Source organism: Hypanus sabinus, chromosome 19, assembly GCF_030144855.1.
Source record: "Hypanus sabinus isolate sHypSab1 chromosome 19, sHypSab1.hap1, whole genome shotgun sequence".
Taxonomy (NCBI): Eukaryota; Metazoa; Chordata; class Chondrichthyes; order Myliobatiformes; family Dasyatidae; genus Hypanus; species Hypanus sabinus.
This window is the reverse complement of record NC_082724.1, coordinates 66313774-66328842: the sequence shown is the minus strand read 5'-3', so window position 1 is coordinate 66328842 and position 15069 is coordinate 66313774. Positions and strand designations below refer to the sequence as shown.

General features: G+C 45.6%; 1 protein-coding gene across 7 annotated transcripts in view; it reads left to right on the top strand.

Moving 5' to 3' along the window:
* LOC132378004 (ubiquitin-like modifier-activating enzyme 1) overlaps positions 1-15069 on the top strand; it is a 416994-nt gene that overhangs the window by 40463 nt on the left and 361462 nt on the right. For all 7 annotated transcript variants that reach the window (XM_059944584.1, XM_059944583.1, XM_059944586.1 and 4 more), the window contains 3 exons: positions 2345-2443; positions 7811-7891; positions 11121-11276. In XM_059944584.1, coding sequence (XP_059800567.1) covers positions 2345-2443; positions 7811-7891; positions 11121-11276 — 336 coding nt within the window. The remainder of the gene's footprint in view (positions 1-2344; positions 2444-7810; positions 7892-11120; positions 11277-15069) is intronic.

Genomic DNA, 15069 nt, shown 5'->3' with positions numbered 1-15069 from the left:
GCTCCGTGTGGTATTTGGGCCGTTCCTGTATTGTCCTGCTCCGTGTGGTATTTGGGCCGTTCCTGTATTGTCCTGCTCCGTGTGGTATTTGGGCCGTTCCTGTGGTGTCCTGCTCCGTGTGGTATTTGGGCCATTCCTGTGGTGTCCTGCTCCGTGTGGTATTTGGGCCGTTCCTGTATTGTCCTGCTCCGTGTGGTATTTGGGCCGTTCCTGTGGTGTCCTGCTCCGTGTGGTATTTGGGCCGTTCCTGTGGTGTCCTGCTCCGTGTGGTATTTGGGCCGTTCCTGTATTGTCCTGCTCCGTGTGGTATTTGGGCCGTTCCTGTGGTGTCCTGCTCCGTGTGGTATTTGGGCCGTTCCTGTGGTGTCCTGCTCCGTGTGGTATTTGGGCCGTTCCTGTATTGTCCTGCTCCGTGTGGTATTTGGGCCGTTCCTGTGGTGTCCTGCTCCGTGTGGTATTTGGGCCGTTCCTGTATTGTCCTGCTCCGTGTGGTATTTGGGCCGTTCCTGTATTGTCCTGCTCCGTGTTGTATTTGGGCCGTTCCTGTGGTGTCCTGCTCCGTGTGGTATTTGGGCCGTTCCTGTATTGTTCTGCTCCGTGTGGTATTGTGGGCCGTTCCTGTGGTGTCCTGCTCCGTGTGGTATTTGGGCCGTTCCTGTGGTGTCCTGCTCCGTGTGGTATTTGGGCCGTTCCTGTGGTGTCCTGCTCCGTGTGGTATTTGGGCCGTTCCTGTGGTGTCCTGCTCCGAGTGGTATTTGGGCCGTTCCTGTATTGTCCTGCTCCGTGTGGTATTTGGGCCGTTCCTGTATTGTCCTGCTCCGTGTGGTATTTGGGCCGTTCCTGTGGTGTTCTGCTCCGTGTGGTATTTGGGCCGTTCCTGTATTGTCCTGCTCCGTGTGGTATTTGGGCCGTTCCTGTGGTGTCCTGCTCCGTGTGGTATTTGGGCCGTTCCTGTATTGTCCTGCTCCGTGTGGTATTTGGGCCGTTCCTGTATTGTTCTGCTCCGTGTGGTATTTGGGCCGTTCCTGTATTGTCCTGCTCCGTGTGGTATTTGGGCCGTTCCTGTATTGTCCTGCTCCGTGTGGTATTTGGGCCGTTCCTGTATTGTCCTGCTCCGAGTGGTATTGTGGGCCGTTCCTGTATTGTTCTGCTCCGTGTGGTATTTGGGCCGTTCCTGTGGTGTCCTGCTCCGTGTGGTATTTGGGCCGTTCCTGTATTGTCCTGCTCCGTGTGGTATTTGGGCCGTTCCTGTATTGTTCTGCTCCGTGTGGTATTTGGGCCATTCCTGTATTGTTCTGCTCCGTGTGGTATTTGGGCCGTTCCTGTGGTGTCCTGCTCCGTGTGGTATTTGGGCCGTTCCTGTGGTGTCCTGCTCCGTGTGGTATTTGGGCCGTTCCTGTATTGTCCTGCTCCGAGTGGTATTTGGGCCGTTCCTGTGGTGTCCTGCTCCGTGTGGTATTTGGGCCGTTCCTGTATTGTCCTGCTCCGAGTGGTATTTGGGCCGTTCCTGTATTGTCCTGCTCCGTGTGGTATTTGGGCCATTCCTGTATTGTCCTGCTCCGTGTGGTATTTGGGCCGTTCCTGTATTGTCCTGCTCCGTGTGGTATTTGGGCCGTTCCTGTATTGTCCTGCTCCGTGTGGTATTTGGGCCGTTCCTGTATTGTCCTGCTCCGTGTGGTATTTGGGCCGTTCCTGTATTGTCCTGCTCCGTGTGGTATTTGGGCCGTTCCTGTATTGTCCTGCTCCGTGTGGTATTTGGGCCGTTCCTGTATTGTCCTGCTCCGTGTGGTATTTGGGCCGTTCCTGTATTGTCCTGCTCCGTGTGGTATTTGGGCCGTTCCTGTATTGTTCTGCTCTGTGTAAAAAAGCAATTAATGGAGCTTGGGATTGAAGGGATTGTGTCATCTTGTGGATACTGTCAGAGCATTTTGACATTAACTTGAAAGCAGTTTTCAGTGTGATGTGTTGGAAGATTTGGCAAAGCAGACATCATTGTGTGGTGCTAGTTCGTATTCAACAGCCTCTAGGTAGGCCCTTGCTCACAGCTAGGCTGATGATCCCAGTGAGCACACAGGACCCTCATCACCCTCTCAGAACTCAGGGTGCTGATGTCCTCTGTCACTGCAGTTCAAAATCTGTTAGAACATGTTCCACGAGTTAGATTGGAGTTTCCTCCATAATCCTGACACATGAGTTGTATTTATCCAGTGCATAGTGACTGCATTCTGCAGAGTAAACCCCACAAGCTAACCTGAGCTCTGGTCTTCTGGAATCAAAATAAAGCAAATGTTGCTCAATTAATGTCATTGCTATTTTTTAACCTCTCTCTTATCTGTTGCTGCAGGCATGTACTGGGAAGTTCCGGCCACTCCATCAGTGGATGTACTTTGATGCGTTGGAGTGTTTGCCCGAACAAAATGAGGAAGTTCTTGCCTTCCATCCTGTAAGTATCAGCTGTGATTCTCACTCCTTTCCATTGGCTCCGGCTATGCTGTAATCATTAAAACATTCCTCATAGATCCTGCACAGACTGGCTGGGACAAGCAGCCACCTTTTGTGCAGCCACGACTCAGTTGCTATTCCAGTTGGGGTGAGTTGCAAGCAAGAACTCATCTTGGGGGTCATGATACAGCCCAGACATTTAATAAAGCAGCTGTAACGACCAGCTTTGTGCCTCATTCTTGACTTCTGAAGAACCTTCATTAGAATATCTCAGATGAGATCTACAGTGAGATCCAATGGCCAGGAAGGTGGTTCCGTAACGCCCCATAGAGACCGAAGCACAGAAGTCTCTGTGATCATCTACTGTGACCAAGGAAGACCTCAATTGCAACACTTGTTCATACCACTGGACCCAGACTTCTGAGGTCAAGAGAGTAGAAGTGCATCAGTGTAACTTCTTCTCCACATTTAAAACCTCACCCACACAGGTTTCCTGTCATCATTGGATGCGACAATGCAGAATGGCCCAGAAATAGGTCCTTCAGACCATGATGACCTTTTTGCCATCTACACCATTGGATCTGGAGATGATGTTTTCCAGAAGGTTCTTCAGAAGTCAAGAATGAGTCAGACATCTTGTGGTGAAGGCTGTTTTATTAGATGTTCAAAACAAAGGAATAACAGTAAGCCACTGTGAGCAGAAAAACATGAGCAGGTAACTTGCTCCAACAAAGTTCCTACCTCTTGCTCGTTCTTTATACTGAAACTAGTTCAGGCTGAACTGATAAGACTATAAGACATAGGAGTTGTATTAAGCTATTGGGCCCATCAAGTCTGCTCCACCATTCAATCCTGGCTGATTTATTTTCCCTCTCAACTTAAATGGAGATGTAACGTAAAGATTTTTATTCCTCATGTACAGCATAGGAAGGATGGAAGTAATGAAGTCAATTTATTCAGTTCATTCTCCTAACTTCTCCCCAACAGAGTGCAGCACAGCAGTGTAGCTTTTAGCAAATCGCTTTACAGTGATCTAGGTTCAATTCCTGCCACTGTCTGTGAGGATTTGGCTATGTTGCTAACAAAACTCCTATAAGTGTAGGGGCAGTTCAAGAGTCAGATGTCCTGTACACATCCTGGGACATTGGGTAGCATACTGGCATAGCTGTTAGTGTAACACTATTACAGAGCTAATTTCAATTTCCACTACTCTCTTTAAGGACTTTGTAAGTTCTCCCTGTGACTGCATGAGTTTCATTTGGGTGCTCTGGTTTTCTTCCACGTTCCAAAGATATACATGTATGGTTAGTGAATTGTGTGCACATAGTGCTGGTGTTAGAAGCATGGCAATACTTGCTGGCTGCCCAGTACCAGTGCTGAAGAAGAGTCTCAGCCCAAAACATCAACTGTTTATTCCTTTCCATAGATGTCGCCTGATCTACTGAATTCCTCAGGATTTCCAGTGTAACACCCAGGTGCGGCAGGTTACGTTAGTCTAGGGGAAGACAATCACCAAACTGGTGAAATTGCTTTTGTGTGGATGCTGTGTGATACTCTGCTGGCATCCTCTGAATCAATATCCCACTCAGGGGGCAGGGGCCGGTCTAATCTTCCGTCCAGTAGTCTACAACCTCTCCGTTCTGGCATCCTCTCTCTCCATCTGCCAAACAATAGCCAACAAATCCCTCACTCTCGGGCACACAAGAAAGAAAAACCTCCCTCACTGGACAGCACACATTCCAAAGCCCCCGTCTAGTCACAACCCAAACACTGCAGCTACAGAGAAACCATTACATTAGCAGTGAAACCTTCCCCAGGGTGTTACACCAGTATCTGCAGAATATCTTGTGTTTACAATCCTCGCTCTTCTGATTTGGCACAAATGATGCATTTTGTTGTATGTTTTGAAGTTTCAGCATATGTCTGAAACATAAAGTTAATCTTAATCTTTTATTTACCTCTGCACCTTTGTGCTGCCCTTTATAAATTCCAGTCCTCCAGTTACTAAGGGCAACTTTCCTTCCTCAATGTAAATCAGCTCAAAGCAAATCAAACCACCACATTTTATGATGTGTAGCTCTAGTTCCTTGGATCACTAGTCTTCTCCCAATTAAATGATGCAACACCTACAATCTGCCTCCCCCCACCCCACCCTCAGACCTGGGGTAGGCAACCATCCCATCTACAAATCTCCGCCGCCCCCCCCCCAAAGATCTGAGGCAGGCAACTTTCCAACGTGCAGCCCCCTGCTGGATCTGCAGCAGACGACTTTCCCATCAACAATTCTACAGCCCCCCCACACCAGATCTGCAGCAGACGACTTTCCCATCAACAATTCTACACCCCCCCCCCACACCAGATCTGCAGCAGACGACTTTCCCATCAACAATTCTACACCCCCCCACACCAGATCTACAGCAGACGACTTTCCCATCAACAATTCTACACCCCCCCCCACACCAGATCTACAGCAGACGACTTTCCCATCAACAATTCTACACCCCCCCCCACACCAGATCTACAGCAGACGACTTTCCCATCAACAATTCTACACCCCCCCCCACACCAGATCTACAGCAGACGACTTTCCCATCAACAATTCTACACCCCCCCACACCTGATCTGCAGCAGACGACTTTCCCATCAACAATTCTACAGCCCCCCCCCACACCAGATCTGCAGCAGATGACTTTCCCATCAACAATTCTACACCCCCCCCACACCAGATCTGCAGCAGACGACTTTCCCATCAACAATTCTACACCCCCCCCACACCAGATGTACAGCAGACGACTTTCCCATCAACAATTCTACACCCCCCCACACCTGATCTGCAGCAGACAACATCTACGTGCACTGGACGATTTCTGCCAAATTTCCCCATTCAAAAGAGGTCAAGATCAGAAGGAAAACGGGAAATTAAAGGCCTGTTAGCTGACTTCAATATTTGGAAGGATTTTTGGAATCCATTATTAATGATTAAGTTTCAGGGTACTTGGAGGCATTTGATAAAGTAGGCCAAAGTCAGCATGCTTTACTTAAGGGGAAACCTTGCCTGGTAAATCTTTTGGAATTCTTTGAGGAAATGACAAGCAGGATAGAGAAAGGAGAGTCAAAGGATGTTGTTATTTGGATTTTCAAGGCCTTTGACAAGGTGCCGCATGTGTGGCTGCTTAACAAGATAAGAGCCTGCACTCAACTGGGGTTTAGATCTCATTGAAACCAATTGAATATTAAAAGACCTAGATAGAGTGGATGTGGAGAAGATATTTCCTATGGTGGGGGAGTCTAGAACCAGAGGCTACAGCTTCAGAATAGAGAGATGTCCCTTTAGCCTACAAAGTACCCAGAACATATTCGGGAGCGGTGTCTCAGGAAGGCAGCGTCCATTATTAAGGACCTCCAGCACCCAGGGCATGCCCTTTTCTCACTGTTACCATCAGGTAGGAGGTACAGAAGCCTGAAGGCACACACTCAGTGATTCAGGAATAGCTTCTTCCCCTCTGCCATCCGATTTCTAAATGGACATTGAACACTACCTCACTTTTTTTTAAATATACAGTATTTCTGTTTTTTGTATGATTTTTAATCTATTCAATATATGTATCCTGTAATTGGTTTACTTATTTATTGTTAGAATTTTTATTTTTTAACTTCTAGATTATGTATTGCATTGAACTGCTGCTGCTAAGTTAACAAATTTCACGTCACATGCTGGTGATAATAAACCTGATTCTGATTCAAACAAAGACAACTATGGGATGACCGAGTTGCTGTCTATATTTAAAGCAAGGTCGATAGGTTCTTGATTAGTTAGGGCATTAAAGGTTACAGGGAGAAGTTAGGAGAATGGGTCTGAGGTGGATAATAAATCAGCCGTGATAGAATGGTGGAACAGACTATCCTAATGGTCCAAATGGCCTAATTCAGCTCATGTATAATTTATAGTGATTAAGTTATTGAACTGGTACTGAATTGAAATGATTAATATACAGTATGTTGTGACTGGCAGGATTGAGTAATTTGATGACAGACTCGGAGAACATGTTGCCAAACAAGTTGTTAATTGATTAATTATCATTATCTGGGGCCCAAGTGTGTAAATGCGAATTACTAGATTAAGCTGGTCTGGTTTGTCTGTCACAGGTATCAGTGGATGATGTTAATTTGTGTATCTGGTAAGACCTTGGAAGATGTACTGATAACTGCATAAAGCAGAGAAAAAGCACTGGATTTATTTGTTGAATTTGACACAGTTAACAGTCAGAATCAACCATGAGAATTTTTATAAAAGCCAGAATCATGTTTATTATCACTGATATATGATGTGGAATTTATTTTTTGCAGCAGCAGTACAGTGCAGAGGTAGATTTATATTTCCCTTTTTATAATTTTATCAAGAGAAATAATATAATAAATATATTATGTGTATATTCAGTTTTTTTGGGTTATTTATCTTTTGTGTTTTTCTTGTGACGCTTCAGGTCAGGAGTAACAATTATTTTGTTAGTTGTGTGCTGGAAAAGAAATCTTGAATGTCACGTACATTGAAACATAGAGTGAAATGTGTCGTTCGTGTCAACAATCCACCCAGCCGGAGGATTGTGCTGAGGACGATCTGCAGGTGTCAATGTAGCATGCTCACAATCCATTAACCCTAACCATACAAAGTAACTACACTGAATAGAGAAGAGCTGTTAAGAAACATAGATAGAGTGGACCCTTTTCCTGAGGGTGACTTAACTAAGATGAGAGGGCATACTTTTAGGGCGACTGGAGGAAAATATGGAGTGATGTCAGTAGTTTTTTTTTACACAGAGAGTGGTGAATGCATAGAATGCACTGCCAGGGACTGTGGAACAGGCAGATCCATTAGGAACATTTACGAGAGACTTAGACAGGCACATGGATGATAGAAAAATGGAGTGCTACGGGAAAGGGAAGGGTGAGCTAGATCGTGGAGTAGGTTAAAAGGTAAGCAGAGCATCATGGGCCGAAGGGCCTGTACTGTGTTGGAATGATCTATGTTCTAAAACTAAAGCAATAACAAGCTGGTGTTCATGGATTCATGAACTGTTCAGAAATGTGATTGCAGAGGTGAAGAAGCTGTTTCTGAAACATTGAGTATGCACCTTCAGGCTCCTGTATCTTCTCCCTGATGGTAGCAATGAGAAGAGGGCATGTCCTGGGTGGTGAGGGTCCTTGATGATGCCACCAAAGATGGACAGTCTATATACCATTGCTAATGCAACGGTGAGGGCCAAGAGGCCGTCCTCACTCTGAATTCTTTCTTCTCCTTACAGTCTGATAGGTGGTGGTTCTGATAGAAAGCTCAGACTAAGTTAACCAGCTCTTTTTTTCTGTGCAGAGAGATTGCCGGTATGATGGACAGATTACAGTATTTGGGATGGACTTTCAGCAGAAGCTGAAGTCACAGAAATATTTCCTGGTAAGTGTAGAATGCAGTCTGAGAATGTGTTTTGAATGCCGCCTGAGATTGTGATCTGATTGCAGACTGAATGCAGCCTGAAATTGCGGTCCTAATGCAGTCTGAGACTACAGTCTGAATGTGGTCTGAGACTCTGGACTGAATGCGGTCTGAGACTCCAGACTGAATGCGGTCTGAGTCTGTGGACCGAATGCGGTCTGAGTCTGTGGACCGAATGCGGTCTGAGTCTGTGCTCTGAATGCGGTCCGAGACTGGATTGAGCGCGGTCTGAGACTGGACGGAAGGTGCTGTGAGACTGCTCTGAATGCGGTCTGAGACTGTGGACTGAATGCGGTCTGAGGCTGTGCTCTGAATGCGGTCTGAGACTGTGGACTGAATGCGGTCTGAGACTGTGGACTGAATGCGGTCTGAGGCTGTGCTCTGAATGCGGTCTGAGGCTGTGCTCCGAATGCGGTCTGAGGCTGTGGACCGAATGCGGTCTGAGGCTGTGGACCGAATGCGGTCTGAGACTGGACGGAAGGTGCTGTGAGACTGCTCTGAATGCGGTCTGAGGCTGTGCTCTGAATGCGGTCTGAGGCTGTGCTCTGAATGCGGTCTGAGGCTGTGGTCTGAATGCGCTCTGAGATTGTAGTCCCAATGTTGACTGAATGCGGACTAAGACTGTGTACTGAATGCAGTCTGAGATTGAGGTCTGAATGTGGTCTGAGAATGTGGACTGAAAGCGGTCTGAGACTGTGGTCTGAATGCACTCTGAGATTGTAGTCCCAATGTAGACTGAATGCGGACTAAGACTGTATACTGAATGTGGTCTGAGATTGAGGTCTGAATGCGCTCTGAGACTGCAGTCCAAATGCAGTTTGAGATTGGGACTTTCCCGATTTTGGTGGTAAGCGATTGAATGCTAAGAGATTTGCTGTGGAGGTTTCATTGATCAGCCATGGGTCTCATAGTGAGGCCTCCAATTATTGCTATTCCTACTTTCCCTCAAGTTTTCTGCTCAGTTCCTGGATAGAGGGATGTAGGCCAAAGCCACGCAAACTTGGTTAGTTTTTAAGTATCTGAAATGTAAAAAGAAGTTAAGGGTCAGTGAAGTGAAGTTTGTGCAGTGAAAGTTACGACTGAGAAGGTGCTGAGGAAGCTTAATGGTCTGAGGGTGGATAAATCTCCTGGACCTGATGGAATGCACCCTCGGGTTCTGAAGGAAGTAGCTGAAGAGATTGCGGAGGTATTAACATTGATCTTTCAGGAATCGATAGATTCTAGCATTGTACCGGATGACTGGAAAAATGCAAATATTACTCTGCTATTTAAGAAGGGTGGGAGGCAGCAGAGAGGAAACTATAGACCTGCTAGCCTGACTTCAGAGGTTGGGAAGTTGTTGAAATCGACTGTTAAGGAAGATGTTATGGAATACCTGGAGGCACATGACTGGATAGGCCCAAGCCAGCGTAGTTTCCTGAAAGGAACCTGACAAACCTACTGCAAATCTTTGAGGAAATTACAAGCAGGGTAGACAAAGGAGATGCAGTAGACATGGTGTACTTGGATTTTCAGAAGGCCTTTGACAAGGTGCCACACATGAGGCTGCTTAGCAAGATAAGAGCCCATGGAATTACAGGGAAGTTACTAGCATTGTCTGGTTGGCAGAAATCGGGGATCCTATTCCCAATGGAGTTCCACAAAGGTCGGTGTTGGGACCGCTGATTTTTACAGTATGTCAATGATTTGTGGCTAAATTTGCCGATGATTCAAAGATAGATGGAGGAGTAGTGTTGAGGAAACAGAGAGCCTGCAGAGAGTTAGTTTAGGGGAATTGGCAAAGAAGTGGCAAATTAAAACAATGTTTTCTAGTGTATTGTCGTGCACTTTGGTGGAAGAAATAAATGGGCAAACTATTATTTAGATAGGGAGAGAATTCAAAATGCAGAAATGGAAAGGGACTTGGGAGGTCCTTGTGCAGGATACCCTAAAGGTTAACCTCCCAGTTGAATTGGTTGTGAAGAAGGCAAATGCAATGTTGGCACTCATTTCTAGAGGTAAAGAAAATAAGAGCAGGAATGTGATGTTGAGGCTCTATAAGGCATTCTATAAACTGTGTGCAGTTTTGGGCTCCTTATTTTAGAAAGGATATACTGACATTGGAGAGGATTCAGAGAAGATTCACAAGAATGATTCTAGGAATGTAAGCATTACCATATGAGGAATTTCTGGTAGCTCTTGAGCTGTATTCCCTGGAACTCAGGGGAATGAGGGGGGATCTCACAGAAACATTCCAAATGTTAAAAGGTTTGAACAGATTAGATATGGCAAAGTTATTTCCCATGGTAGGGGAGTCTAGGACAAGAGGGCACGACTTCAGGATTGAAAGAAGTCTTTTTAGAACTGAGATTCGGAGAAATTACTTTAGTCAGAGGGTGGTAAATCTGTGGCATTTGTTGCCATGAGCGGCTGTGAAAGCCGAGTCATTGGGTGCATTTAAGGCAGAGATAGATAGGTTCTCGATTAGCCAGGGCAGTAAAAGGTATGGGGAGAAGGCAGGGGAGTGAGGATGACTCATTCAATTGGATCAGCCCATGATTGAATGGTGGAGCATCATCGATGGGTTGAATGGCCTCCTTCTGCTCCTATATCTTAAGGTCTTATGGTCTTAAAAAGATTCTTTCCATGCTCAACACCTCTATAACTCCATGCAAGAGGGCAGTTAAGGGTTAACTACCCATCTTACATGCAGTGCCTCCCATAAAGTCAGTACAGGAACAGGCCCTTCTGCCCAACTGGTACATACTGACCAAGGTTTCCACCTAACCTTGGTCATGTTCGTGTTTGGCCCAATGGGAAAACTTAGCTGCCTCTTCACTGCTTCCAGCTACTCATTTCCTGTCTGACATTGTCCTCTGGGCAAAGTAATTCCCTCTGTCCTCCAGCCCTTTTCCCATCTTTCCATTTGCTTACCCTCCTTAATCTGTCTTGCTCATTCTGCCCCCCTCCAACTCCATTCTGTCCCACTTTTCACTTCCCTCTTCCCAGGAGAGGTCAGGGAAAGCTCTGGCAGCTCCATCTTTCTTACTTGTCTGCTCTAAAGACTTTTTCCACCACTGCCATCTTTGATGTCTTCCCAGGAGGTTGGTTTCCTTGCAACATGCCCCCACCCCAAGTATACCCTTTGAGATCGGGAAAGGGGTTTTTGCCCTCCGACGCTTCCTCACTCATCCTCACTGTGCTTGTGCAGGTGGGTGCCGGTGCCATTGGCTGTGAGCTTCTGAAGAACTTTGCCATGATTGGTCTGGGAGCAGGAGAAGGTGGGAGCATCACCGTGACAGATATGGACACCATCGAGCGGTCAAACCTCAACCGGCAGTTCCTCTTCAGGCCCAGTGACATTGCGGTGAGTCAAAGCAAATGGCATTAATTTTGATCTACTGGAGAGATCAAAATACAGTGACCTAGAACCTACTCTAAGATCAGTCTAATGTTTCCCTTCTACATGGCCCCCATTTTTAATCATCCATGTGCCTATATAAGAGTCTCCTAAATGTCCCTAATGTATGTCCCTCTGCCACTACCACTGGCAGGGCATCACTCTCTGTGAACTTACCTCTGACATTCACCCTCCCACCACCCCAGCCATACTCTCCTCCAATCACCTTGAACTTATGCCCAGGCATATTATCCATTTCAGTCAGTCTTTGGCTGTCCACTTAATCTATGCCTCTTATCAATTTATACACCTCTGTGAGGGACATCATGCTAGCATAGCAGTTAGTGCAATGCTACTACAGCTCATGGTTTTGGAGTTTGGAAGAGCACTGTAAAAGGGTTAATAGGTTGACCAATAGGCACCTTATTGCTTGATTAATCCCGTGACAGCCCAGATGTGGTCATGTATACTTGAGGCCTTGCTGTGGTAGCTTGGGATGATATTTGGATCTGTTTCTGTCTGCTATATGACATATCCACTAGGTGGCAGCAATACCCCATACTCGCTTGGCGAGTGAGATGAGAGGACCTGAGATTTACCTGAGCTAGTGAATTCAAAGTGAAGTGTGGTCACTCATTGCCATGGGGCTAAATCTCAATGGGAAGATTTGGAGACAAGGCAAGAAGAGACTACTGGATTAAAGGCAACCCACCTTACCCTGTATATAAGGTTACGTTGAAATAGAATAAAGCTCATATTCACTTGCAATGATATCCATCTTTATTTATGTAGAGTTTCTCATACATTTTATTGCATTTCTTTATTTTCCTGTGAATTCCTGTAAGGAAAGGTGTTGTATACACACTGTCAGAGATGGTGACATATCCACACAGTGATAATAAACTTTGACTTGAACACAGCAGATGATCACAAGATTTGCTGCCTTACTGAAAGTTTTGCACTAAGAGAGATCAAGCAAGCTGGCCCCTCGCCCTTGCCCTCCCCCGCCTTCCCTTTGACCTTGCCCATCTCCTCGCTACCCCTCCCCCACAGCCACCCTTTCGCTCTCATCCTCCGTCACCCTCACCCATTTCCCTCACCTCTCTCTCCCTCTCCCCTCTCCCATTCCACTCTCCTCCTCTCCCTTCCTCCTCCCCCACTGCCCCTCCCTCCCCCCTCACCTCCCCTCTCTTCCCCCCTCCAAAAAAACAAATGAAAAGCTAGAAGGGAAAAGATGAAATGAGGGCAAACCAGCCTATCATATAAAGCAGGATAGTAAAAGTTTTTTTCTGTTATATAAAGAGTAAATGGGAGGTGAGAGTTGATACTGGACCACTGGAAGATGATGCTGGTGTGGTAATAATGGGGGACAAACAAATGGCAGATGAACTTAATGAGTACTTTGCATCTGTCTTCCCTTTGGAACACACTAGCAGACTATCAGAGGTTTTTGAGTGTCAGGGAGCAGGAGTGAGTGTCATTGCTATTACAAAGGAAAAAAGTGCTGGGCAAACTGAGAAGTTTGAAGGTGGATAAGTCACCTCAACCAGATGGACTACATCCTAGAGTCCTAGGGAGGTTGCTGAAGAGATAGCAGATAGATTGGTTATGATCTTTCAGGAATCACTTGATTATGCTGTGGTTCTGAAGGACTAGAAAGGAGGAAAGCAAAAGAAAGGAAATTATCGGCCAATTTGCCTAACCTCAGTGGTTGGGAAGGTGTAGGAGTCCATTATTAAGGATGACGTTCTGGGGTACTGGAGATTAATGATAAAAATAAGTCAAAGTCAGCATGGTTTCTGTAAAGGGAAATCATCCTGACAATATTGTTAGAGCTCTTTGAGGAAGTAACAAGCAGAGTGGACAAAGGAGAGGCAGTGGATATTATTTACTTTGCTTTTCAGAAGGCATTTGATAAAAGTGCCACACATGAGGCTGCTTAGCAAGATAAAATTCCATGGCATTACAGGAAAGAAACTGGAATGACAAGCTGACAGGAATGGCTGACAGGCAGGAGGCAGTGAGTTGGAATAAAAAGGCCCTTTTCTGGTTGGCTGTCAGTGATTAGTGGTGTTCCTCAGGGGTCAGTATTGACCCCTGCTTTTCACATATTTTGTCATTGATTTAGATAATGAAATTGATGGCTTTGTGGCAAATTTTGCAGATGATACGAAGATAGGTGGAGGCTAGGTAGTGCTGAGGAAGCAATATGATTGCAGAAGGACAAAGAAATTGGAAGAATGGGCAAAATAGTGTCAGATGCAATACACTGTTGGGAAATGTATGGTAATGCATTTTGGTAAAAGGAACAAAAAGTGCAGACTATTATCTAAATCATGAGAAAATTCAAACATCAGAGGTGCAAAGGGATTTAGGAGTCCTTGTGCAAGAGTCCCAGAAGTTAATTTGCAGATGTGTTAAAGAAGGCAAATGCAATGTTGGCATTCATTTCACGGGGAATAGAATATAAAAGCAAGGAGATAATGCTGATGTTTTATAAGACACTAGTCAGGCTGCACTTGGAGTATTGTCAACAGTTTTGGGCCCCATATCTCAGAAAGGATGTGCTGTCATTGAGAGAGTCAAGGGGAGATTCATGAGGATGGTTCCAGAACTAAAGGGTTAACATATGATGAGTGTTTAGCAGCTTTGGGCCTGTACTCACTGGAATTTAGAGGACTGAGGGTAGAATCTCATTGAAAGCTACTGAATGTTGAAAGGACTAGATAGGGTGGATGTGGAGAGGATGCTTCCTGTAGTGGGGATATCCAGAACCAGAGGAAACTGCCTAAAAATTGAGGGGCAACTTTTTATAACACAGGGAAAGTGGGATTTTTTTAGCCAGACAGTAGTGAATCTCTGGAATGCTCTGCCACAGACAGCTTTGGAGGCCAAGACTGTGGGTATATTTAAAGCAAAATTTGATATTTTCCTGGTTGGTCAGGGCATCAAAGGTTATGGCAAGACGGCAGGTGTATGGGGTTAAGTGGGATCCAGGATCAGCTGTGATGGATTGGCAGAACAGAATGGAATGGGCTAAATGGCCTAATTCTTCTGCTATGTCATATAGTCTTTTTCACAGGGTAAAAATGCCAAATACAGGAGTGCACACCTTTAAAGCAAGAGTGATAAAGTTTAAAAGAGACACGTGGGACAAGTTTCTTTTTACGTGGAGATAGGTATCTGGAATGAACTGCCAGAGCTAGTAGTGGAATAACTATAACAACCAACCTTTAGGAGACCCATGATCATGCAATGCATGGAGGGATATGGATCATGTATAGCAGACGTATATCCTGAAAGGTGCTAGAAAAGGGCCAGTAACATCATAAAAGATCCTACCCATCCTGCTCATGGACCATTTGTCAAACTCCTGTCATGGAGGAGGCTGCATCGCATCCACACCAGGACCACCAAATTCAAAAACTGTAACATTCCCCAAGCAGTAAGACTGATGAACGCCTTCATCCATTGACACACCCTACCACCACTGTATCACTTCCTGTCAGAGTCACCATATGTACCGATGCTCCTGTGACTTTTATCACTTTATGGACATGCAATCAAGCTATGTATATAGGATATCTTATGTATTTATGTTTGTGTTGTTTATTGTGTTTTTTATGACACAAAGGTTGGGGATGTTGTGGATAGTGTGGAGGGCTGTCAGAGGTTACAGCGGGACATTGATAGGATGCAAAACTGGGCTGAGAAGTGGCAGATGGAGTTCAGCCCAGATAAATGTTCATTTTGGTAGGTC